This window comes from Falco naumanni, chromosome 6 (genome assembly GCF_017639655.2).
Source record: "Falco naumanni isolate bFalNau1 chromosome 6, bFalNau1.pat, whole genome shotgun sequence".
Taxonomy (NCBI): Eukaryota; Metazoa; Chordata; class Aves; order Falconiformes; family Falconidae; genus Falco; species Falco naumanni.
The window spans coordinates 82,778,780-82,802,103 of NC_054059.1; the positions used below are offsets into that span (position 1 = coordinate 82,778,780).

The 23,324-nt window shown below is 37.6% G+C and overlaps 1 protein-coding gene and 1 long non-coding RNA gene across 4 annotated transcripts in view; one reads left to right on the forward strand and one right to left on the reverse strand.

Annotated features, from left to right (window-relative positions):
- The first annotated feature begins 1,939 nt into the window (after nt 1-1,939).
- LOC121089901 lies at nt 1,940-3,843 on the forward strand. Its single transcript, XR_005828416.1, has 2 exons — nt 1,940-1,982; nt 3,415-3,843. It is a non-coding gene; the product is annotated as an uncharacterized LOC121089901 (long non-coding RNA).
- Nucleotides 3,844-3,992: 149 nt separating this feature from the next.
- Nucleotides 3,993-23,324, reverse strand: part of ERO1B (endoplasmic reticulum oxidoreductase 1 beta) — a 29,441-nt gene continuing 10,109 nt past the window's right edge. For 2 of the 3 annotated variants that reach the window (XM_040597653.1, XM_040597655.1), the window contains 14 exons: nt 23,031-23,114; nt 22,567-22,608; nt 18,094-18,176; nt 16,049-16,122; nt 13,293-13,413; nt 13,161-13,207; nt 12,001-12,012; nt 11,131-11,157; nt 9,546-9,638; nt 9,143-9,389; nt 8,214-8,283; nt 6,991-7,077; nt 5,443-5,576; nt 3,993-4,513 (listed from right to left, as the gene is read on the reverse strand). In XM_040597653.1, the coding sequence (XP_040453587.1) occupies nt 4,453-4,513; nt 5,443-5,576; nt 6,991-7,077; nt 8,214-8,283; nt 9,143-9,389; nt 9,546-9,638; nt 11,131-11,157; nt 12,001-12,012; nt 13,161-13,207; nt 13,293-13,413; nt 16,049-16,122; nt 18,094-18,176; nt 22,567-22,608; nt 23,031-23,114 (1,182 nt within the window). In that variant the 3' untranslated portion in view covers nt 3,993-4,452. The remainder of the gene's footprint in view (nt 4,514-5,442; nt 5,577-6,990; nt 7,078-8,213; nt 8,284-9,142; nt 9,390-9,545; nt 9,639-11,130; nt 11,158-12,000; nt 12,013-13,160; nt 13,208-13,292; nt 13,414-16,048; nt 16,123-18,093; nt 18,177-22,566; nt 22,609-23,030; nt 23,115-23,324) is intronic. The other variant, XM_040597654.1, reaches the window with a different exon arrangement.

The following is a 23,324-nucleotide window of genomic DNA, read 5'->3' on the forward strand; positions in this document are numbered from 1 at the left end:
AACACCTGTATTCATCGAGACAGGTGAGCAGCCAAGAAACTTTAGAGACTTTGAAAGAATGAAAGTGTGTACATACAGCAGCCAATTGTATGATGCTGCCGCGGAGGGGAACTCCGTGTCGGGAATGCATTTAGCATCTTGGTGGCAAATTCTGACTACTCTTTGCCAAGTGTGGACTAATTCTACTAATGGTGCTAAACCAGAGGAAGCTGTAAATTCCACCGACAGCACGACTCTTCTCAAGACACAGTCAGCGATGGCGATTCCGTCCACACCTCCTCTGCCCCCAAAGCTTCTGTCACTGATTGCAGCGACCCTCACAACACAGGACCAAGCACGGGAACAGGACAACTCGGACATTGATTCCATTGACACTGATAAACCTTTTGATCCAGGTCCTATAGATCTGGAAAAGGAGGTAGACCTTTCCCCCACCCCCTTGTCTCTCCTGATGCATTGATTGTATTTTTGGGGAGGGTGAAAGGGAGTCTGAGGGATTGGTGACAGGAATGCAAGTGGGAAACACTTCAGTGATGGGTTTTGGGAGTCGCTATGGCATGTTCAGTATTTTGTCAGACAAATCAACCTGCAGAGTGGCAGCCTGTGCAATACGAGGCTGTTAAAGAATTAAGCAAAAAAGGGGAGGATAGAGAATGTCTGAGGAGATATACAGGAGAGGAAACTGGAGAATATTTGACCTAACAAGACATGAGAGAACAGCTAGGTATTGTGAAGGAGAATAGGAAAGATAAAACATGGTTATCTAGTGTTTAATAGGTGTCTGCATGCTTGTAGAGATTTGTAGCTATGTAACTGCATGAATGATTCCTGCCCTGAGCCTGGTGGAGCATTCAGCTGCGGTTTGTGTCCGGGCTCAGAGATGTAAATAGGGGCGTCTCTGTTATGGTAAAAGTGTTTCTCTTTGCATAAAAAAAAGAGGGAATTAAGGGAATGACCCCAGAGGTATGTTCAGAGAAGGCATGCTATGTTTCGAACTTTTTGACTGAACCAGTTCTTGTTTGGTGTGCCCTTCCACCTATGTATAATGTTAATCCAAAAGAAGATGATACTGTTTACACTTTGAATGTCGATAATTGTCTTTCTGTAGATGTTAATGTAGTAGGAGGCTGTGATGGGAACGTGTCGCAGCGGTTCTTCTCTTATCCAGAGTAACAGCAGGGAAAGCATTAAAGAGTTAAATCACCTTGTTTGGTAGGCAGTTAAGAATGTGAGTCAAAATTTCCACTGCTTTTTTTTGTTGGTTCAAGGACATGGCTGTGAGGATTTTGTGGTATGCGCTGCGTGGATTTTAGGTGCCCCATTGCAGCAACATGTTATCAAAATCTGAGAAAATTCCAGTCTTTTTTGGCATTCATTCAATCAATTGGCAGTATTGTTTGTTTGCTATTGCCTTGGTTGCTGTCATGTTTGCAAGGGCCCTGCAGAACATGGCAAACCTGGTACTAGCTGTTCAAAAACAAAAAGGGGAAATTGTAAAATTGTACGGAACAAAGACAGTGGGTTATTTTGACACTGATAGTATGTCTCAGTTGGGTTTTTTATTTGTTCTATTACTTATACATTGTTTTTACTTGTTCGGTTTCAAAGGTTCTTTTTGTGCAACAGGAAGGGGGAGATGCAGGAGCGTTCTGCAAACTAGGACCGTGCATGGCAATCAGTTAGCTGAGGGGAATTTGTTCGAGCTTGTCTAGACAACAATTAGCATGATGAGGCATGTTTGCAGAGCACAGGGGAGTGGGAGACGGGTGGCGCCGAGGATGGCGCCAAGGAAAGGTAACACCTTGCTGTTAATTGCTGGTAGTTAACCACCAATCGGGGATTGCCTAGTATGCAAGGCTTAGCTTCAAGAACCAATCTGTTTAAAACGCGCAGCTTCTGAAAGTCTATAAAACCTCGTGCTTCTGTACAATAAATTGACATTTGCTTGCATCAAGCTGCGTCCCGTCTCTTCATTCGCCGCAGTCTTGTAACAAACACGTGTTTTTGTTACAGGTCCTGTAACAAACACGTGTTTTTGTTACAGGTCCTGTAACAAACACGTGTTTTTGTTACAGGTCCTGTAACAAACACGTGTTTTTGTTACAGGTCCTGTAACAAACACGTGTTTTTTGTTACAGGTCCTGTAACAAACACGTGTTTTTTGTTACAGGTCCTGTAACAAACACGTGTTTTTGTTACAGGTCCTGTAACAAACACGTGTTTTTGTTACAGGTCCTGTAACAAACACGTGTTTTTGTTACAGGTCCTGTAACAAACACGTGTTTTTGTTACAGGTCCTGTAACAAACACGTGTTTTTGTTACAGGTCCTGTAACAAACACGTGTTTTTTGTTACAGGTCCTGTAACAAACACGTGTTTTTGTTACAGGTCCTGTAACAAACACGTGTTTTTGTTACAGGTCCTGTAACAAACACGTGTTTTTGTTACAGGTCCTGTAACAAACACGTGTTTTTGTTACAGGTCCTGTAACAAACACGTGTTTTTGTTACAGGTCCTGTAACAAACACGTGTTTTTGTTACAGGTCCTGTAACAAACACGTGTTTTTGTTACAGGTCCTGTAACAAACACGTGTTTTTGTTACAGGTCCTGTAACAAACACGTGTTTTTGTTACAGGTCCTGTAACAAACACGTGTTTTTGTTACAGGTCCTGTAACAAACACGTGTTTTTGTTACAGGTCCTGTAACAAACACGTGTTTTTTGTTACAGGTCCTGTAACAAACACGTGTTTTTGTTACAGGTCCTGTAACAAACACGTGTTTTTGTTACAGGTCCTGTAACAAACACGTGTTTTTGTTACAGGTCCTGTAACAAACACGTGTTTTTGTTACAGGTCCTGTAACAAACACGTGTTTTTGTTACAGGTCCTGTAACAAACACGTGTTTTTGTTACAGGTCCTGTAACAAACACGTGTTTTTGTTACAGGTCCTGTAACAAACACGTGTTTTTGTTACAGGTCCTGTAACAAACACGTGTTTTTGTTACAGGTCCTGTAACAAACACGTGTTTTTGTTACAGGTCCTGTAACAAACACGTGTTTTTGTTACAGGTCCTGTAACAAACACGTGTTTTTGTTACAGGTCCTGTAACAAACACGTGTTTTTTGTTACAGGTCCTGTAACAAACACGTGTTTTTGTTACAGGTCCTGTAACAAACACGTGTTTTTGTTACAGGTCCTGTAACAAACACGTGTTTTTGTTACAGGTCCTGTAACAAACACGTGTTTTTGTTACAGGTCCTGTAACAAACACGTGTTTTTGTTACAGGTCCTGTAACAAACACGTGTTTTTGTTACAGGTCCTGTAACAAACACGTGTTTTTTGTTACAGGTCCTGTAACAAACACGTGTTTTTGTTACAGGTCCTGTAACAAACACGTGTTTTTGTTACAGGTCCTGTAACAAACACGTGTTTTTGTTACAGGTCCTGTAACAAACACGTGTTTTTGTTACAAAAACAAGTTCTTACTTCTTGCAATGACCTTTTAACATAGCACTAAAACATAACCCATAAACAGCAAATCTGTTTCCATGGCTCAAAGATTGAAGTGTGCTATTTTAACATTTTAGGCATTAAAAAGACAATTTCTGGAAATCGAACTCGTCATTACCATCTAGAAAATAAAATGGGGTAGATGTGAATTTGATTGAGGCTTTTCAGCTAGCAGCATTCCCCTAACCACCTCCCCTGCCCTGCCCCCCACTCCCAAGCAAATGCAGGTAGCCAAGGGGCAGTAGAGAAGTCACTTCCAACTGTGCTGCATCAGAGACAAGGTAGTTATTTTAAAGAAAAAAGGAAATTCTGAAAAGCAGCACACAGGGGAAAAAATGTTGATATCAGCATGATGCAAAGGAGCTCGGTATGAAATAAATTTTTCTGTCCTATTTTTAAGAAAGTTTCATTACTACAGTAAGAAGGCAGAACTCAACAAGAGCCTTATTTCCTTTTCTGGTTTTGTTTGGCTTTTTGAGGGTTTTCCCTTCCCCCCCCCCCCCCCCCCCTCTTCTTTTAGACAGCCAGAATCAGCATACCCAATCCTCAGAATACACTGAAGCTCGCTGGGAGAGGTGAAGCACCTCTCTCAGGACAGGCCAAGTCAGGGCAGAGGTACACATGTTTTCATAGGAAACAACTGTCTCAGAAAGACAAGGAAATAAAGAAAATTTATGACAAAGTCTCAGTACAACAGAATTGTGAGCAGAGAACTTAAAAAATAAACAAATCAGCATAATTTACACATTTAAAAACTATGTATTTCATTCATAAATATCTTTTCTAATTAATAACCATTCCTAGTTTAAACATAAATATTCAAGTTGGTATCTGATTTTACTTTTTATCAGTTCATGTGAGTCCTGTAAGGATCGGTTCCTTCTGCTCAATGCAGTCAGGTAAGTGGTCTTCACTAACAGGTTGTGCAAAGGCCTTCATTACCTAGTTTGTTGTAACAAAACTTTAAAATTCTGCAACTCTTTTATACTTGTGGAAAGCCTGAAAAACAAGAACCCCTTAAGTGTTAGTAAGTCAACTGCAAAAGAGAAGTGCAAATCATCATCTTCCTTTTTTTTTTGTTTGGTTTTTTTTTTTTTTTTTTTTTTTCCCAAAACACAATTCCATTCCAAAGATGAACATGCTTAACGTACTACTTTCCCTCAAAAGATTACTACTATTTGACTCTCCATTATACTTACATAATATATTACAGGAATTAAAGTTTATATATATACATATATATTTAATATATATTACTTCATTAAACATCCAAAAATCTCTAACCAGAAGTAATAATGTTTATTACATTTTTTAAAACAGGAACAGATTGTTACATTCAAGATCTGAATAACTGGCATGACAAACAACGCAAGTTCTACACATCTTTTCAAGCTGTTAAAATGTTTCATTTCATCACTTGATTGGGGTAACTTTTAAGAAATTATTCAAAACTAAAGTTTTCACAAAAATAATCACATACAAAAATCCAAAAGCCTAAGGGCTAAGCAACAGGTGTTAAACACACCTCCATGTATATTTCTTCTTTTTCACTACCTTTTTTTAGATACGCTCATTTAAAACAGAAATACAAAATGCAGAACAGCTGCAGTCAGTGTTCAAAAGGTGGAGACATGCTCAGAGCCTAATGCTCATGACTGCTTCAGAGACTTAAATTCAGCTTTTGCAAGATGGAATTTATGAGATTTGAGATAGAAAGACGAATTAGGTCCAAACACTGAGTGATAACCAAGGCTAATAATCAACACTCCACAGACTCAGTCTGACAGCATAAAGTTTATCAGTATCATTAATAGTAATTCAGCTTTTGAAAAGCTACAGCTACACGTACAACACAGTCTTTCCACAGGCCTTGAGTGTCAACACTGAAGGTTTACCACTTTTCTACTATACAAATGACAAAACCTTACCTTCCAAAGGCATTTACAAGAGCAACTATTTCTTGACGTGTGAGTTGAAAACCTTTTGATGGGCTGTGCTCAGGAAGGCTCTGTATTTCCTTCTCAGAAAATAAGATCTTCAGGGCAGTTCCTAAGCCCTGAGTCTACAAGAAAAGTCCAATGTTTTAACAATAAGATCACTCCTTCAAACTCTCAGAAAACTGTAAAAAAGTTTAAAAATTACTGATTCAGGCAAACTGTAGTGCCGCTTCTTACATATTGACACTCCCTCAACCCAAATAACTGCACGCAATCCAGAACGATGCCATCAACTGTGTACCAGCTTCAGTCACTTATTTAAGAACATTTGTTTCCTCAGGTATACTTGCTCTCCATCTTATTTTTAATCTCTTCCTTGACCATCTCTTTTCTTCTCAGCCACAACAGACACATATGAAAACACACCCACTACCTTCCAGCTTCCTCCCACACCTGACCTTACAAGATGCCCCATTGCTGCAGGAGCTGTTGGGTCAGATCTCTTTTCCTCTCCCCTCCCCCTTCAAAGTCAGACTAGGTATCACAGCACCTCTGCTTTTTCCACCTCCAGTGCTAGTGGCAGACATCGCAGTTTCAATCCCTATTTTCTATACCGAAATATCACAGAAGCAGCTGTTCTTAATTCCCCTTTTAATCGGGCTACAGAAACAACCACTGGATTTTGACAAAAAATGGTTGAGTCTGGCTGTAGGAGAATTTTATAGGTCAGGAAATCTGGCCCTATTTTGTTTTGTGCAAGACGGAAAAACCAATAATAGATCAGAAGCATTACTTAGGAGAGAGTAGACTGAAATTCAGCAGAGACCAACAAATTTTTGATGTTATAAATGTCTTTGAAAATTGAGCTCCAATAAGCTTAAGGCCATACAGAAGTATAGCACAGTAGGCACCCCAAAGTAATAACTATTCTGAGTCTGGACTTAACATTAGTCTTGAGGTTTAAAATCTTGCTCTCAATAAAATAAAAATAGTACGTGTCCAGAAACTGAAATTGTTTTTCAATTTTCAACTTGACTGCACACCTTTGCATACATTTTCTGCCTTCTGCACCAGTTGTGAAAATCTGAATCACTACTTCTTATGCCTCAATTTGTGGAGTCAAATCTCATGCTGGATTTTCTAACAATTAAGCAAGTGCTGTATGTCCAGGAAGGCTGCCAACAGGTGATTCTACAAGGCTCATCTGATCATTGAATACAGATAAGACATTGACTGCCAGTAAGATTTTGCTGTGAGGCATCTGCTTCAAATATTTTTTTTTCAGGGAATACAAACTATACCTTTTAGTGAACTAAACAGCTGTTGACTAAAAAATAATTCCAACTTTTTAAACATTTTTTCCAATTGTTTAACAGTGAACTAAATATATGTTTATTTTTAATATATAGGTAAGGATATCAAAGACCAACCATCCGTATAGAAAGTCTGAATGCTAAGGTCAGAGGCATCCTGCCAATCCGAAATAGATGCTTATCTTCTAACCTCTCCTCTGCCACACACACACAAAATAAACTTTACCTGCAGTTTGCCCCACAGCCTACATTTGTCACATCCAACACAATCCATTATGCGGGATATGTTCTTGAAATGCAATCTGAATTCTTCCTACAAGTTGAAAACAAAACAAAAGAAGTTAACTTAAAGTACCTCTTAGTTTTACAACAATAGAAGATTGACTTATACAGTACCACCAGAATATCAATTTTCTATTACTAAAACTGAACAAACCCACTACCTTATGTGGTCAGGCCATAACAAAGGTCCACGTAAACCCAGAATCTTGTTTCCAAGCCACTGCTAACAGTTAATTCCCAACACCACACACACCCCCAAACCATAGAGGACATGCAGGGTAATGCTTGGATTCTGTACACCGAGTTTCTACCAACTTCCTAAAAATTTTCTAAGCTATAAGCACTGTATCTGTGTCCCTGCCCAATTTTTCTTCCATTATTCAAATCCCTTTTGAACCAACCTACCTTTCTGACAAACAAGTTCACAAAAGCAATTTCCTGCCCAAACCTATGGATAAGATTGTTGCTTTGCAGTCAGAGCAGAAGAAGCACGCACAGCACAGCAATAATTAAGATGATCTCAATTATGTATTTGTCAGAAGACAACTAGCTGGGCTGATAAACACCCTTCCAGTAGGATTCTTTCTAATGCCAATGCATTTCATACTACTACTGAAATAAGTATTAAAAGCGTTAGTAAGTATCAAATCAGACCTGTATTACTGAGCCATGCTCCCTTTGTGGAATTGTAGTGCATAGCAATCTGAACAGCAGCATGGTAACACTGGAAGTTCTAGGTAGTAACAGCATTCACATTAGGTTCCATGTCCAAGAGCTATTTAAGTATAATATTATATTACATTCTATTATACTATATAAGGCATCTGTTTTTTAAGCAAGTATCACAGGGTTTTTTTCCAGATACTTATGTGAAAAAGGTACTCTATTTAAAAAACACCACTGTATCTGCTGCTACTATCAATTCAACCTGCTTGCCTCACCACAGTCCTGATGGCAGACCCAAGGCATTAAACCAGCCTGCTTGGCTCAGACACTTTGTATTCCTTTACTGTCAAGTAGATTAAGGGCCCTCACATACAATTCTCTAAGTTTTTATCCCTGCCTTTTCTATTCTCAGCAGTATGCTTCTAGTAGGTAGAGAGGTTTTCTAAAATGATGTAATTCTGAAATGGGTATTTTGGATGTCATTCAGAAAATTTGCTTTACCTTTAATGACTTGGCTCCTTTTTTATCTCCAGCAAACATGGATTTTTCATCAAAGTGCATACGGAAAGACCTAATAAAGACAAAATGCAAAAGAACCCAAACACTGGCATGAACTAGTGTGTTCCATCAATCCTGGTGAGCGGCTCTAGTGCCACCAGTGTAAAATACTTTTCAGAGTTCCTAGTCTTTGCAGACTAGTTCTTAAAAAAATACAAATCACTGAATTGTATCAGTTTTACTAGTCAATCATTGTAACTTGAAATTTGTTATTTACAGTTTTGTTGATAATCTTCTTTGCTCCATTTCCACTGATGAAGATTTCATTCTAATATACTTGGAAATTGTCTTCATGTTTGCCTTTCAGTTGGTCACTGACCACATCTCAAATGTCTAGCAAGATTGCTACTAGGGGCAGCAACGAAGCCTCAACAGCATGTTACCAATCACAAAAATGAGTGAGAAAGCGAGCAAAGGAACTGGACTAAAGAACCTTAGAGAATAAACTGAAGGAAGAAAGGATGACTAAAATCCCAGAGGTTAAGTCTATGATATAAGCTGGATTACTCACTGGATTGTTAAAATACTACTACATATACCATTTTCCTTTTCAAAATAAATTCGTGTGCACCTTATACCAAAGAATCAGAAAAAGCAACAAATAGGGAGCAGCTCGGGATGTTGTGTGGGGTGGGTGGGGTTTTTTATTTGTTTGCAGAGCTTTTGTTGTTTTTGAAAGGCTGGTATAATCAAATCTCAAAAACATGCATCTCTTTCCATCTCGTGTACAAATTCCTCTTGTTGTCTCCCATTACTCCATTTTATTTCCCCATGCCACTCTCCTCTTGTCCTATCAAGAAGTCACCCATGCTCATTTTTGAATATAACTGAGAATTTCAAACTATTGATAAAAAAATAATCCTATGCCTTACTTGGTATCCTTGAAGATATCCAGTAAGAGAGCTTTAGATTCAGCATCCTCATGGCCATTTCCAGTGTAAAGGTCAACAACTGAACGTTCAAAGTACGGTGCAACCTTTGACAAAGCACGCAGCTCTATCAAATATAAGAAATATAAATTTTTGAGCCTCCTTGGTCCTTCCCCTTTTGTTTCAATAGGGTCAAAGCGGCGAGTGAATTCTTTCACGTTCGGTCCCCAGCGAGGCTTGCCCCAGGTTTCTACACAGTGAAAAAAAAAAAGGGTAGAGGGACTAAAACATACATATTTAGGAAAAGAAAGCAATTGAATATATAACAAAGCTTTCAGAAAAAAACAAATACACAGTACAGATACTGTAGAATTCCATTCAACAATTTTAACTAGACTTAAATTACCTTCAAGAAGATAATTTGCACACAGATGCAAGTTGATGCTAGCATGAAGTCCAGATATGAGTTTATAAAACACTCTTTTCTCAAGGCAAAGACCTGTCCAGGAAAAAAGACAAACAGACCCCAGCCTAAATACTGGAAATAATGTATTAAAATGAATATGCCTTGACATTTCAGTGATGCAAGTCTGCATCATTTAACTTTCAAAAATTACAACTACAGTACTTCAGAATTGTTAATAAGCCCTTATATGCATCACAGGAAAAAGTTCACTTATTTTTTTTATATAAAGTAGTACAAGAATGAAGTTTGACATTTCTTAGTATTTTAGTGCTCCAATAAATACAGCTGAATAAGTATCTGGTCAATTACTACAGATAAATTGCCACACAAAAATATGATGCTTACATTGTTTGAGCAATAAATTTGAAATAATCTTAAATGTTGACAGTCCTGAAACCGGAACTACACTGTGACCCATCCTGATTAGAATTAAAGCTACCACCAAATTAAGAGCAGTGACCTTACAGAAAGACAGTAAAAAACCCAGACAACCTTATGGCTTTGGAAAACAGCAAAAAATATTTCTTCCCAGCTCTACCACAAATTCTACTGTAAGATTTAAATGTACAGAGCAAAACCTTGAAAAAATGTATGACTTTGACAGGTACAGACTCCTACAGTGTAAACAGAAACACAATGGCATTGGGTGGCCAAAATATAATTTAAATGGAGAAGTTACTTAGAATACCGCTTGGACCCAGAGATGGACTACAACTGGAATCTGGGAGTTGGTTCCTTTCTCAAAGGATATGTTTGAGTGACTTCCCTGCCACTCCAGTCTCCACAAGCAGAAACAGGATGAGCTGATGATGAAGCCTACCTGTGAGGCTGAGATACGGCCTCATTTATAAATAGCACATTTTAAGTAGCACGTAAATTAGTATGCTTTCCTACAATAGCACTACTTAGAGATTTCCAACTAAACAAGTAAAGGCTTACGAAAGGCAGAATGAACTAAGTTTAAAATTAAGTACATTTAATTCATTACTTCTCTGCACAGCTCCAAAATGTTGGGTTTTTTTTTGATTTTTTTTGATTGCTACCACTGTAATAATGGATTTCAATTTAAATATGAATAAAAAGCAAATTTCTTTGTCTTCTGAATACACATTATACTTACATTATCTTATATACTGTGAACAGAACCATTGAAAACTTTAATGTTTTTTAGAGCTGTTTTCAAATAAAAACACTTAGCAATGTTACTAATAATAATGTCCCTGCTTAAATGCCTAAGATGAGCAGAAAATTCAAAGTAACCGGTATTGAAGTGAACTCCCCCTTTATAAAAGATGAAACACTGAAGGGTTTAAGGAGTATACCATCTAAGTGAATGAGAAGATTTCCAAACACCCTCAAGGTAAAAAAAATAAAATAAAATGAAAATTTCTTTGAATGACACTTAGAACTTCTGCACTATTAAAAAGCCTACGCTATGAAAAATAGTTGGGGAGATAAAAAAAAAATAAATGTATGTTTCCTCTAGTGAATTTAAGATTATATTAACCCATCCAAGAACCTTTACCTTCTAGCCATGTGTAGAAAGATTCTCCTGTAAATACAAAGCATGTAGTTAAATGAAGAGTATTCATTTTCAACATCATAGTATCTTTATACTACTATACATAGCAACATTAGCTGCCATCTGGATGAAAAGCTGAATAATTAAGCTATTAAAGTGAAAATTGACACTGAAGCAGCTCAGCTTTGAGGTTAACTTAAATCTACTGCGGTCAGAATGGGAGAAAAGCAAGAATGAACATGACTAAGCTACTGGTGAGGGCATTCGGAAGTGCATGGAAGCAGAAGCCTGGTTATATGCACTCGTGGTAGAAGATGTGAGAGAAGGGTGTAATTATATCTGATAGCCTTTACCTCAACTGCTGCTTTCCTGCAGGCTTAAATCTTTTGCCTGAGAGCATTCAGCTGACTGAAAAAAAATCTTAACGTCTGTCTCACTGTAGACAGACAGAATGCTTTTTCTCCCCACTTTCCTCACCTTCCCAAAATCAAGGACGTTCAAGGAAACACAAAAATAACATCCCTTGTCTTTCAAGGGATTTGACATCAGTATCAATGGGGCTCTGGAAGAGACCCAAGAATCTTTTAATTTACACATCTCCACTTATCTCGCTAATGACATTATCGAAACACGTATTCCGTTGCAAAGATAAGAAGCAACAACAGAATTGTATTTTGCTCTTACCCACTCCTTTCCCCTACTCCAAATGAAAGAATTATCCCAATAAAAACATTTTCTGATCAGTCAGTCATGCATAAAAACGTAAATTTCCTATCCTCTAATGCAATAGCAATAAAGTGAATAAACCAGATGTTCAAAACTCTTTTAACACTTATTTCATTTTCGCAAGTCAAGCAAAATAGGATGACTTACCATCATCTCCTCCTTAGGGGGGGGAAAAAAAAAAAGTAAAAATCCATACACATTAAAGAGATAATTTTCGCAGCAAAATGGTAATAAACACAGGCTTTACTACAAACACTGAAAAAGTTCAAGTGCAATTATTTAATCTACAAAAGAAAAGCTACTTTCCATCCTCTTCCTCCTCCTCAAGACCACCTGAGACTAAATCCATTATAATAACATCTTAGTAGCAGCTGATTTACATATTCTTGAAAGCTGTGTTTAATTTCAGAAAGAGTTAAGTAGTCTTCAGTTCACATTATTCAACAATCTGACTACTGTTCCTTCCTGAAATCCTGATCCCCAAGTTAAACTGTTCTTATAATTATTTTTGTATACCAGCAATATATTATCTCAATATAATTACTAAAATCTGTAATTACTAAAAATAGTAATTATAAATTGTATATACATTATCTATGTTATATACAGATTTTCTAATGTGTGATGATGATTTCTGACTCAATCTATTGGCTAACAGTTAATTTTTAAGGGAAATTAGACAGACTGACAGGGGAAAGCTGATTCATTTGGAATCTGAGGTTATAGTTTTCAATTTAAATCTGAAAATTTAAAACCCAAGTCATTGCCATACTTTTTAATTTTTTTTTTAAATATTGCAGATAATTGAGCCTTCCTAAGTATCCACTCTTTCTTCAAATAATGCAATCATTTGTACATTTGTAATACACTAAACATTATGGATAGAAGAAGTACAGCTACACTACACTAAAGTAACTATGAGCTGAAGTGATTAAATTAAATCCTCCAGGAAAAAACACAAGGGAAGAATATAGGAGTGCTGAAGTTTTTGTTGAACTTTAACTCCTTCCCATCCACACTGAAAAGTTATAGTGACACTTCAACTCAACAGTTGAGACTTACTTTAGTTTTCATATTAGCTCCCCTGACATTAATAAGACTACTCATATGCATAAGGCTAAGGATGTATGTAATCAAGTATCACAAACCTTACTCTAAATATTGAAAATGGACAGATACTTCTACAGAGGCAATTAAAAAAGCAGAAAGTGCACCTACAGACTGAAGATCACTATTCATCTCGCTTGTACTGCAATTGTCACTACATTAAAGGAACTGCATCAGAAAATAAAACAGGCAAGACCCACCCCTACTAGGTGCCAGTGGATTTAAAGGACGATAGACAGATCGGGGCCTAGAAAATAAATTAGAAAACACAAAAATCAGTTTTGAGCTGAAGCACAAGTATAAGAAATAGGCTTCCTCTCCCTCCCAATTACTTGAAGCAGTTTTCTTCGTAGATGCTGTTCCACACTCTCCAAGCAGAAGGCCCCTTGTATCCAGTGTAACGTTCTGGATTCAGCAGCAAATCCACATACTGTGCGTCTGGAGATCTCTCATCTAAATAGGAAACCTTTTGTTACATATTCTAACTGATCAGTTAAAGATTTAAGTTTAAAAAAAGTCACACATATATAAGTAAGAGGTGTCATATAGTACTAGTCTGTCTTCCGGTTTGATTATAAACACCTTGCGCATAAAAATACAGTAATACAGACAGTAAACAGAAAGCTCAGAAGTATGTAATTTATTCCAAAGTCTCTTATGTGACCAAAATTTCTACATCATCTTAACACCTTTCATGTGGCTTCCTCAAATCCACCATAAACACTTGTCATACAGTGTGTCCTCTCACCCTATTCTAAGATATAGGCAGTGTTCTGTTTTAAATGGGCTTCGAATTCAGGGTTTGTCTGGCAGTATTTGGTTGGGATGATTGTTCTTTTGAAATGGGTATACTGTTACAGGAGCTTCTTAACAAAGACAAGTGCAAGAAGTGCACATTGTAGCTGGTACATGCTTTTATACGTATTTGTTAGTTAAATCCCTTTTTTCCCCAGATACCCTTCATACTAGGTAAGTCTGGATCATGTTACTTAACTGCACAAACTCCCAGCATAACGCAGAACGTTCTGTTGGTTATGGCATGAAACATGTTATTTAAGCAACATTTCACCAAGCTATCTATACTCTCATCTTTAAAGTTCACTACAAATTCAGGCAACATATCCAAAGAAAACTGTGAACAGTACTCTCTCTGCTTGAAAACTCCATACAAATAGAAACTTACGTTTTGAGCTACAACCACTAAAAAGCAGCAAGAATTCCCTCCCCTTTGAAATTCTAGGTCAAGAGCAACTCATGCTTAAAAAAGGCCACATACAATACAAGCCAGTAGTCCAGAAACTTATTCATAGGAATAGGCCAAGCAGTGCCACTGAGCATTTCCTCAGATGGTGAAAAACGCCACAGAAATAGAGTGAAAACTGCTCTAAAAAGAAGAGATGATTCTGCATGAGCAGTTAAGCATCGCTTCAGCAGTAGTAGCAAAAACAAAGAAAAGAGACAGGACACAGGACGCACAGCAACACAGTGAGTGCCAGATGAGACAGAGTTAAATAACAGCTTGCTTTATTTCTTTGACAGCATGGTGAACCTAAGCAGTTCCTACACTTCCTGGTCACTTCAGGTCTCCAACTTTTTCTTCAACTGAGAGTGCGGGGCAGTGTAACAAAAAGATGGAAAGCTGACCTGCGTTATGAAGTTTTTTTCAGCTAGATCAATTCCCTTATCTAGTTTGTCATTAAGCCCAACAAAAAGCTAGTAAAAAGTAAAACTGATACATGGGTTTTGCTACAGTTGAGTGCGTTAAGAGCGCTCTCGCTACCAGGAAGAGAGGAGAGGAAGAGAACAAGAGTTTCTACCTCCTCCCATCGCTCCCAGTAGTTATTCTCGCTCACCTCTCCCTAGCTCTAACTCACAAACTCACCTGATAAGCCAGTTCATCACAACAACCTGGGAGATGGGAGGGAGACATCAACTCACTTTCCCGCTAGTCAAGTAAGCTGAATCAGTTTACCATGCAGACAGATGCACGCCAGTGCAAAAAAAGCACTGGAAGAACACAGCTGGGGGCAGTACATCCTCCTTCAGCAGGGCATGATGTAAGGAGAGATGGAGTTAGAATCAGGAACTACTTAAGTTAGTATTACTTCTAAAAGAAACACTCCTGAACTATACCTTTCCCAACTGAGTCCTCTTAAAAATACAAGTAGGCACCTTGAAGATGGTAGAGACAACAGCAGTTTATTGCATATAACAGTTCAGATCTACAGTAACGCTCACCAACTACTTATTACAGAAACAGCTTGTATAGAAAATTTTAAGGAAACAGATGCAGCAGAAGTGCTGCAAGAGAACCACAGCTGGAAAGTCCACTACAGCTGCTGCTTTCTCAGATGACGCCAAAAATTGGCCTAAAGGTAGATCAAAACATCTTGCATCACGCCTTAAGTCTTCCTAGCATAGAGAGCTTTCTAAGGTATCTATTAAAAAGGCCTTTAGCGGTCATTCCTGAACTTGGCAATTCTCATGTTTATCTGAAAAACATTCCTTTGAGCTTTGAACATTACAAGCAAATAAAGAGACTGACACACGCGGAGCAAAAGGAAGATACAATCTAATATCCTAATGTTTTAACAGTAAGAAAGTCCTTATAAATAAGGGTGAATTGAGTGCAGAGATCATTTGGTAACACAGCAAGGCTGGAAGAGGAACAAACTCAGTCCAAGCATAGACAGTAGAAGAGCAACAAAATTAATATAGTAGTAAGAAACTGAATCAGCTGCAAGTAATTTCTCTTACATCTGTGCTTGATGCAACTTTGTGAGAAGCAGCTTTTTAAAAAATATACAATAGCTGCCTCCAATTTACCTTTTTTTTTTTTATTTCCATAAGTCTCCTGTTCACTATATTAACAGGAGGCAACAGTGAATTTGCATTGTGTAGACTACCATATGCTTCTTGTAAAAAACTGCATTCTTGGCATGTAAGATGATATAAACTGTCACATCTCCCATTTAGCACAAAATTAACACTTCCCAAATACGGTTATTTGCAGAGAAACTGTAATCTTTCCTGGTTTTTAAGAGACAGCAAATAAAACAAACACTCTGAAAAAGCTTAAACATTTTACCATCAAGTTCACAAAAATGATCCTGTGAATCATCGTATCTTGCCCAGTCAATGAAAGCCTCCTTACTTTGGTTACTGAGGGGATAAAAAATACATTTGATTTTAAACTTTTAAATAAACAACATCAATAAGAGCTACCGAAAGAAACACAATCCACACATAGTAATTAACTTCGAACTGATTTCCGAATTACTAGATCTGAAAATCGAGACTATATGGAGTTATTGCTTGTTAGCTGCACAGAGATTCAAGCAGGCATCAAGCGCAATACTTAACATCAAGATCACTTTTTTAAAGACAGCAAGAAAGATATCATCATTATTTGAACAAACTGTGCAGAAGCAGCAACTTCTCTTCCTTCAGTAAGAGCTTGGTAAAATGCTTTCATAGCATGTATTTTTAACACTTTTCAAACTACCACTTTAGCAGCTGTCACTTTGGGGGGGTGGGCAGGGGGAAGGAACAATCATATTTTCATAACCTGTACTTTCAATGAGAGCTACAATAGTTAGCCTTGCTTTTTAGTGGGAGACCAGATGTCTAAATGCCCCTTTCAAGCTAAATTACTCTATGAATATGGTTTGTCTTAAGCCTTTTAAATAATAATGGTATTCTGCTCACCCTAGCATTTTCAAAGGTGTATTGTACCAGAAAGACAAGTCATTTTAAGTTCCCACACTATGAAACACTGTGTCAAAAGCTGAATGCTTTCTTCTACACATATGTGCAGCACAGAACTACTGATGCCATGCTTCTGACAGCGAAACGTAAGCAGAGTTAAGACTGGGAACTCTGCTCCAGGGTACAGCACCTTGAACTAATGAAAACAACCTATTCCATTTGAGTAAATTAATACTAGCTCAATTCTACAAACAGAGGCAATTCCATGACAGGACACATTTCCCACCTTCTACCAAATCACAACAGCAGACTACACTTAGCATTAGAGAAGGAACCTCTCCAGTAATTACTAGCAGGCAAAATTTTATAATGACAAAAAATACAGTTGATAAAGGAAAATGACCCAAACCCATGAGGATGAAGGACCAGTAGGTAGAGAACACTGAAGTTTATCTACCAAGCACAAATTTTTCCTGCACTTGCAGGATCCACTACCTGCCTTCTCCCAACTTCAATTGTCTATCCTACTCTTACAAAAGGCATTCTCTTCAGCTCTCCGTATGTGTATTCAGTCTCATATTCTTTTGCCCAACAGGAGCAGAAGAGAGTTAATAGTTTCTTATTTCCCCTAAAAAAAACCAAAACAGGACAAGGGCTCTATCCAGTTTGGTTTAGAACAACGCACGCCAGGCAGAAGCAGTCACTTTTTCATGGCAGTCCCATTTTGTCAGATGACAGGAAAAAGTTTCACAATCTCTATCAGGTAGAACTGCTGAAATCTGTGGTCAAAGACACTATGCCTGTCCATCAACAGTGAATAATTGTTTTTTTCTATTTCTGCTTTTTAAAGGTGAGTAACCTGGTAGAATGCATGTTTTTCTAAGTGCTGTTCCAAACACTTCCCTGCTCAGGGGCAACACCATCCTGCAGAATTCCTACTACCCAACCTTGTCAGTGCCATGCAATAAGGAAGATCAGGGAATTGATCCAAGCTAAAAATAACTTTGCCAATAACAGAAGTAACTCACAAGCTCCCTGATCTGGTTCACTGAACGATGATGAACAGGCACATCAGTGTAACAGAGGGACAGAGCAGGACAGAATCCCTTAATCCAGCAGAGCCATCAAGAACAAAGACTGATACCAGTAAAATGTAGAAAAAAAGGCAGGTTCATTTGCAAGTTTCCTCTGACTCTTGATACTGTAAGATACCTCTTTCAAATGATATCAGTGTGCTTTAAGAAAAAGTCTGTTTATCACTTAACACCTTTATCTTCCCATATTCCTGCACCATTTCACATTTACTTTCTAATAGGCTATGAAAGAACAACAAAACCCAGCACACTGCAAAAACAAGACAGACAAAATGAAATGCTCCTTTGTTACTATTTTTGTAATTTTGTAATATTGTAAATCACAGCATACCTTAAGGTACTGTTAACTGCTCCGAGTTTGTTAGCTTGCTCACAGTCTTCCAATTCTTTGGAATTATTTGCCGCTTTTGAATACTGTAAGAAAGTTAATTTTTAGTATACAAATGAATGACATAAAATTAGCTGAGAACAGGTGCTGCGAAAGGTGTTTCTAGGTTTAGCAGTGAATTGGCCAGTATCAGGGAAAATCCTCTGATTCTAGATGCAGTAGATAAACATTTTTCTTCACTTAATTTCATCAGGCAGATTTCCCTCTGTGGGTGTAACTACCACAGAAAATTCAGCTAAATATATCCAGGTGGCGGGGTTTTTTTGCCCCCTCCCCCCCTTTTTTAAAAATTAAATGGAGTTCTGAAGTGTTTCAGATACTGGTTTACATTCCATTACAAGGACCTTGGAAGACAAACAGTGTCATGCCTATAAACATACCTTGTATTTTGCAAACATAATCATACCCCCAAGTTTCATTGGTCATTTCAGTAGGAAAATGTATCACTTGTGGCCATTTCCCCCTCATGTTTCATTTATTCTTACTCATTGCCATGCTTTAAGCGTGCACAGGTCTGGAAGAGAGGCTTTTCAAGCTGAACTCAAATTTTCATTATTTTAAAGCCAGAATTGAAGTATATAAAAGCTGAACTCTGATTATACAGTATTTTTTTTAAATATAATCCACTCAAGTAGACCTACTATTAGAATACTTCTGAAGAAAACATTTGAAGAATGAAAGATTAAATTCCACTATTCTACAGTAACGTGGTTATGTAAGCAGGGAATTTGTAAAGTCTGTCAGCTTAAAGGTCAAAAATTTCTTCTGACAGTTTTGGAACATAATAGATAGCATCAGTGCTCTCTTATAAACAACCCATTTCCTCTTTTTTTGAGTTTTTTTGGTGGGGGGTGGTATGTGCATGTGCATGCACTGAGCCTTAGGTTTACACAGACTTCTACCTTATCACAGCCCCATTAAGAAACGCAGAAAAACATTAAGTAATTGAAAGCTTATGTAAAGCTAAACTGCTGGCTTCCCTTTACTTTAGGGGACATGCATATCGACACAAAGGATTAGTATCCAAAACCAGCTCAAAATAAAAATGTAAGCTAAAGGCTTTGGTCAACCCTTTAGAAATAGCAAACAACAATAATAATTTGATACATTTTAAAAGAAAGAACAGTTAATTTCTGGGTACAAACTTTTGGTCAAGATGCCAGAGGCAAAGTACCACCACAATACCTATCACAATACTTCTCAAAAAAGAAAGGATTTAATTAAAACTGTGCAGATGAGTAAGGAAGATGACTTGCTTTAAAAATGCATTTGCCAGAACCAATACAAGGAAAACCAGCAACAACTACTGAAGACTAAAGACAAAGAAGTGAAGATTAAAGAACCCAAATAATTTAAAATTTGTTAGGGGCCTTGCCCATAACAAACGTTTATTCTAGAGGAACTTCTCACTCAATTTTCTTGGATTTGCCAGGTGTGGGGGCTCATTCTTAAGCATCACATGGATGTTAAATGGAAAAATCTGAACAAGGAAGGGATCTAACCTAGAATGAAACAAAAATTGCTGATGAAATAACATACTAAGATGCTGAAGTAAACATTCTGCATGTCTAGAGTTGCAAACCAATCCCTACCCTGAAGTGAAAAAAATTACGGCCAAGAATATAATCCTAAATTTAAGGTTTCAAACAGAATGAACATTCAAGTCTCAAAATGTGTTTCCAGGTTTCACTATTCTCCAGTGTTTAACAGCAAAAGCTATTCGATCAGTGCTCTGTGACCAGACTAGATCAGGACAATTTATCTGTTCCTGCCAAAGCAGGATCTCCTAAAAGCAGTTTCTAGAAGAGAACAGCAAAGAAGTGGGTAGGAAGGAAAATATTTAAGTGAAATGTTGTAACCTTGAGTTACTGCACCCTGCCCCTTGCTTTAAAGATTAATACAGCAGCTGTCATGACAGTCCTTTAATGTCTAGCCCCCTAAAAAGTGTTCAACACACAAATGAAACAGGACCATAGAAAGGGAAACTACTTTGTGCCTCTCCAGCACCATTTCAAAAAGCTTATGTTGCTGTCAAGAATTGAAGAGATCCTCTATTGCTAGCTGCACTTCTGTGTGGAAGCTGTGCAAGTGTAACGCTGGTTTTTTGTGGCTAGATAAGCTTTCAAAAGAAGAACTGTTTTCTCCACGGTTCAGCAAACAAACAAAAATATCCCCCACGAAAGCCTAAATAAAGCTTGAAGTTTACAAGCTCATCTACATTAAGAGCGAAGGGCAATAAGAAACTGCATGGAAGCCAAGCACTTAGACCACAGGAAACTTCTCCACAGGATTCTACACTGAGTAGATCTACTCAACAGATTATAGCTCTTACTATTAAAAACATGCCTTTGGTTGTTTTCACTTTTCCAAAGCAGACACTATCAGGATGAACTGGACATGTATGTCCCCAGAGGAAAAACATTTTTTTTTTCCTTTTTTAAAAAACACTACTTTAAGGATAATCCACAAGACTGAGGACTTCCCCAAATGGACCAAGCACAGGCTAATAGCGCAGTCCTTGAAACAAAACATTCATCTTAAGACGAATTTGCTGTTTTCTTAAAAGGGGTATTAAATGAGATTGCCAATTTTTAACTGGCTCCAAGAAAGATCTTTAACTGAATCATAAGAAGAAAACAGCATAGGTAATTTTTATGTCAGTTCTGATGACAATTTTCCTGCAAAAATATTTCAGTTTCTGACAGTAAAGCAGCAGATATTAGTAACTTTGTTCTATGACAGATTAAAGGTGCAGGACTGCCCAAATTTTAGTACTGTAGCTGGGCTGCACCAACCTACAAGGCAATTCAAAGCAAACAACCGTAGCAAATACACCATTAAATGACAGCTTCCCAAAGAAGCTATCCCAGTTTCTTTATTGTGGTGAAAGCACAAAGCAGCTGATTTCTCAGTTCTGAAGTCCAATTCAATATGTTCATGTGAACTATCTTTAAGAACTGCATACTCTTTGGCTACTAATTAACATCTTTCCTATGGCTCTCAAGATTAAGCAATTAGGAAGCTGAAATGCTCACTAGAAAAATCCTTTCTAGAAGCCTTTAAAGTTTTAAAATGCCTCTTTAGGAGGCATTATGGCATTCCAGGAGTCCGTTTCTCTACAATCAAGCTTGGAAGAGAACAGTCAATGAAAAATAGAACTGGCAACAGATCATCCAGCTAAAACTCAAGATCTTCTGCCCAGAGATAGTACCAAGGTTTTCCCCCACCTACTACTGCTGCTTGTGCTGTAAGTGTGAATGACTGACATTTAAGTCATGTCAGTGAGAAAGATGTTTCTTTTCTGATCACCAGGAACCTTTAAATGAAGGGGCAGACTTTACTTCAGAGTGAGCTTAACAATATACGTATAAACGGGAGACAAGCCTTCCTTTTGAGCTAAAGCTGGGACAGACTTGCCTGCACTGCTCATGACAGCAGGACAAAGAAGCGATCAATTCACAATGAAGCATTCCTCTGCTACCTTTGGTAATCCTTCTCAGCATGAAGTCTAAACCTAACGCCAGCAGTCATTTATGAAACAGTGAACTACGCTCAGGTGAGGAAAGCAGCAAGTACAGCTGCCCCGTGAGGTGGGAAGTACTAGGGAAGATGGAGATATGGTAGGTAAGCAAGAATAGGTATGAGTCTGCAATGCAGCCAAGGCACTCAACAGGAAGCTCTCTCCTTTGGGCACCATTATCCCATCAACTGCTAAAATCCTTATTCTTGGGCATGGTGTTTGAGATTTGGGGGTGGGGGAGGACTGTTTTGTTTTTCTGCTCTGATCTCTTTTCTAGGCACATATATCCTCTTTACTTTTTTGGCTTTGCTAAGATCACTTGGTGATCTAGGAAGGATGGCTAGGAGAGAAGCAAGGGAACACCAACAGCACAAACTATTTAAGCTTGCACTGAGCACTTCAACTTAAATTGTCTTTAGACTAATGACCTCCTCAAGATTAAACATGACAAAAGTACATGTAATTGTTCAAGTTCTTTTAATATCAGAGGTTGTGGTTATATATGATTCTTACAAAAGACTGCACTGCTACTGCATCTGCGCATCTTAGCCTCTGGCTTTACAGAAGGTGGCCTTATCTCAGAAATGAACAAAGAATTTTGCATCAGACATTCTGTGGCCATGTACTGCTGTCCCCACCCATTCACTGTTTCAGTCTGCACCAGCTCTCAAGCTATGACAGACTCAGAATGACACGACAGTCCAGCTATGTCAGAAACACTATTATACTTGAAAGTAAAAATGAAAAGCCACATACAGGAGCTGATCAGTTATGTTAACAATCTCATCACTATGCCAAGACTGAAGGCTTGTAATAAAAAGTCATGCAGCTACTGTAATACTAAGATTTAAAAATAAAAAAATCAGGAAGAACTTAGAAAATAAATGACTGCTTACTTTATTAGAGCTCCCAGCCTTAATTCCAACAGGTATTTTGCTCTAAAAACAAAAAAATACATTGCATTTTTTACATTGCTCATAGAAATGATTATGCTTTATTAAGATCTACAAATTAAATGTTATTCCTACAGACGTCAAAGCAAATTGTTTTTGAACAATTAACTTGCTCCTTTACCTTCTCAACAAAGTGGTATCCAAAAGAGTGCTAGAGCTTAGGAGAGACTTAAAATTATTTGTTTTATTGGTTAAAATGACTAAGACCTTAAAATACTTTTTTTAAAATTTTAAAATACTTTTTTTTTTTTTGTAATTTCACTGTCACTCTTTCATTTAAATTTAAGTTCTCATTAGTAAATAGTTGGGGTTTTTTTACACTAGTCAGTACACTACAATAGTCACTGTAAATTACCAAACTTTTTAACCAAATAGCCTTTTTCTACTTTATGTTATTTGATCCATACCTCAGGACAAGGCTCTACATGACAATCTTTGATAGAACAATGGCCGTCATCAGCCCAAAATGGGCACGGTCTCTTCAAGTTGACCTAAACATACAAAAGCAAAAGTTTAAAAAGAGCACTCAAAAGGCAACTTTAAAAGAAAGAGCTCTCAGTATCAGGAAATCCTTTCAAATTAAAGGAAAGGATACTAGGAAAAAGGGTTAAATTTAGTACTTAAAGTTTGGAGGGTTTTGTGGGGTTTGTTTAGTTTCGTTTTAACTACCCTCTCTCTATAAACTTTCTGCAGTGGAATAA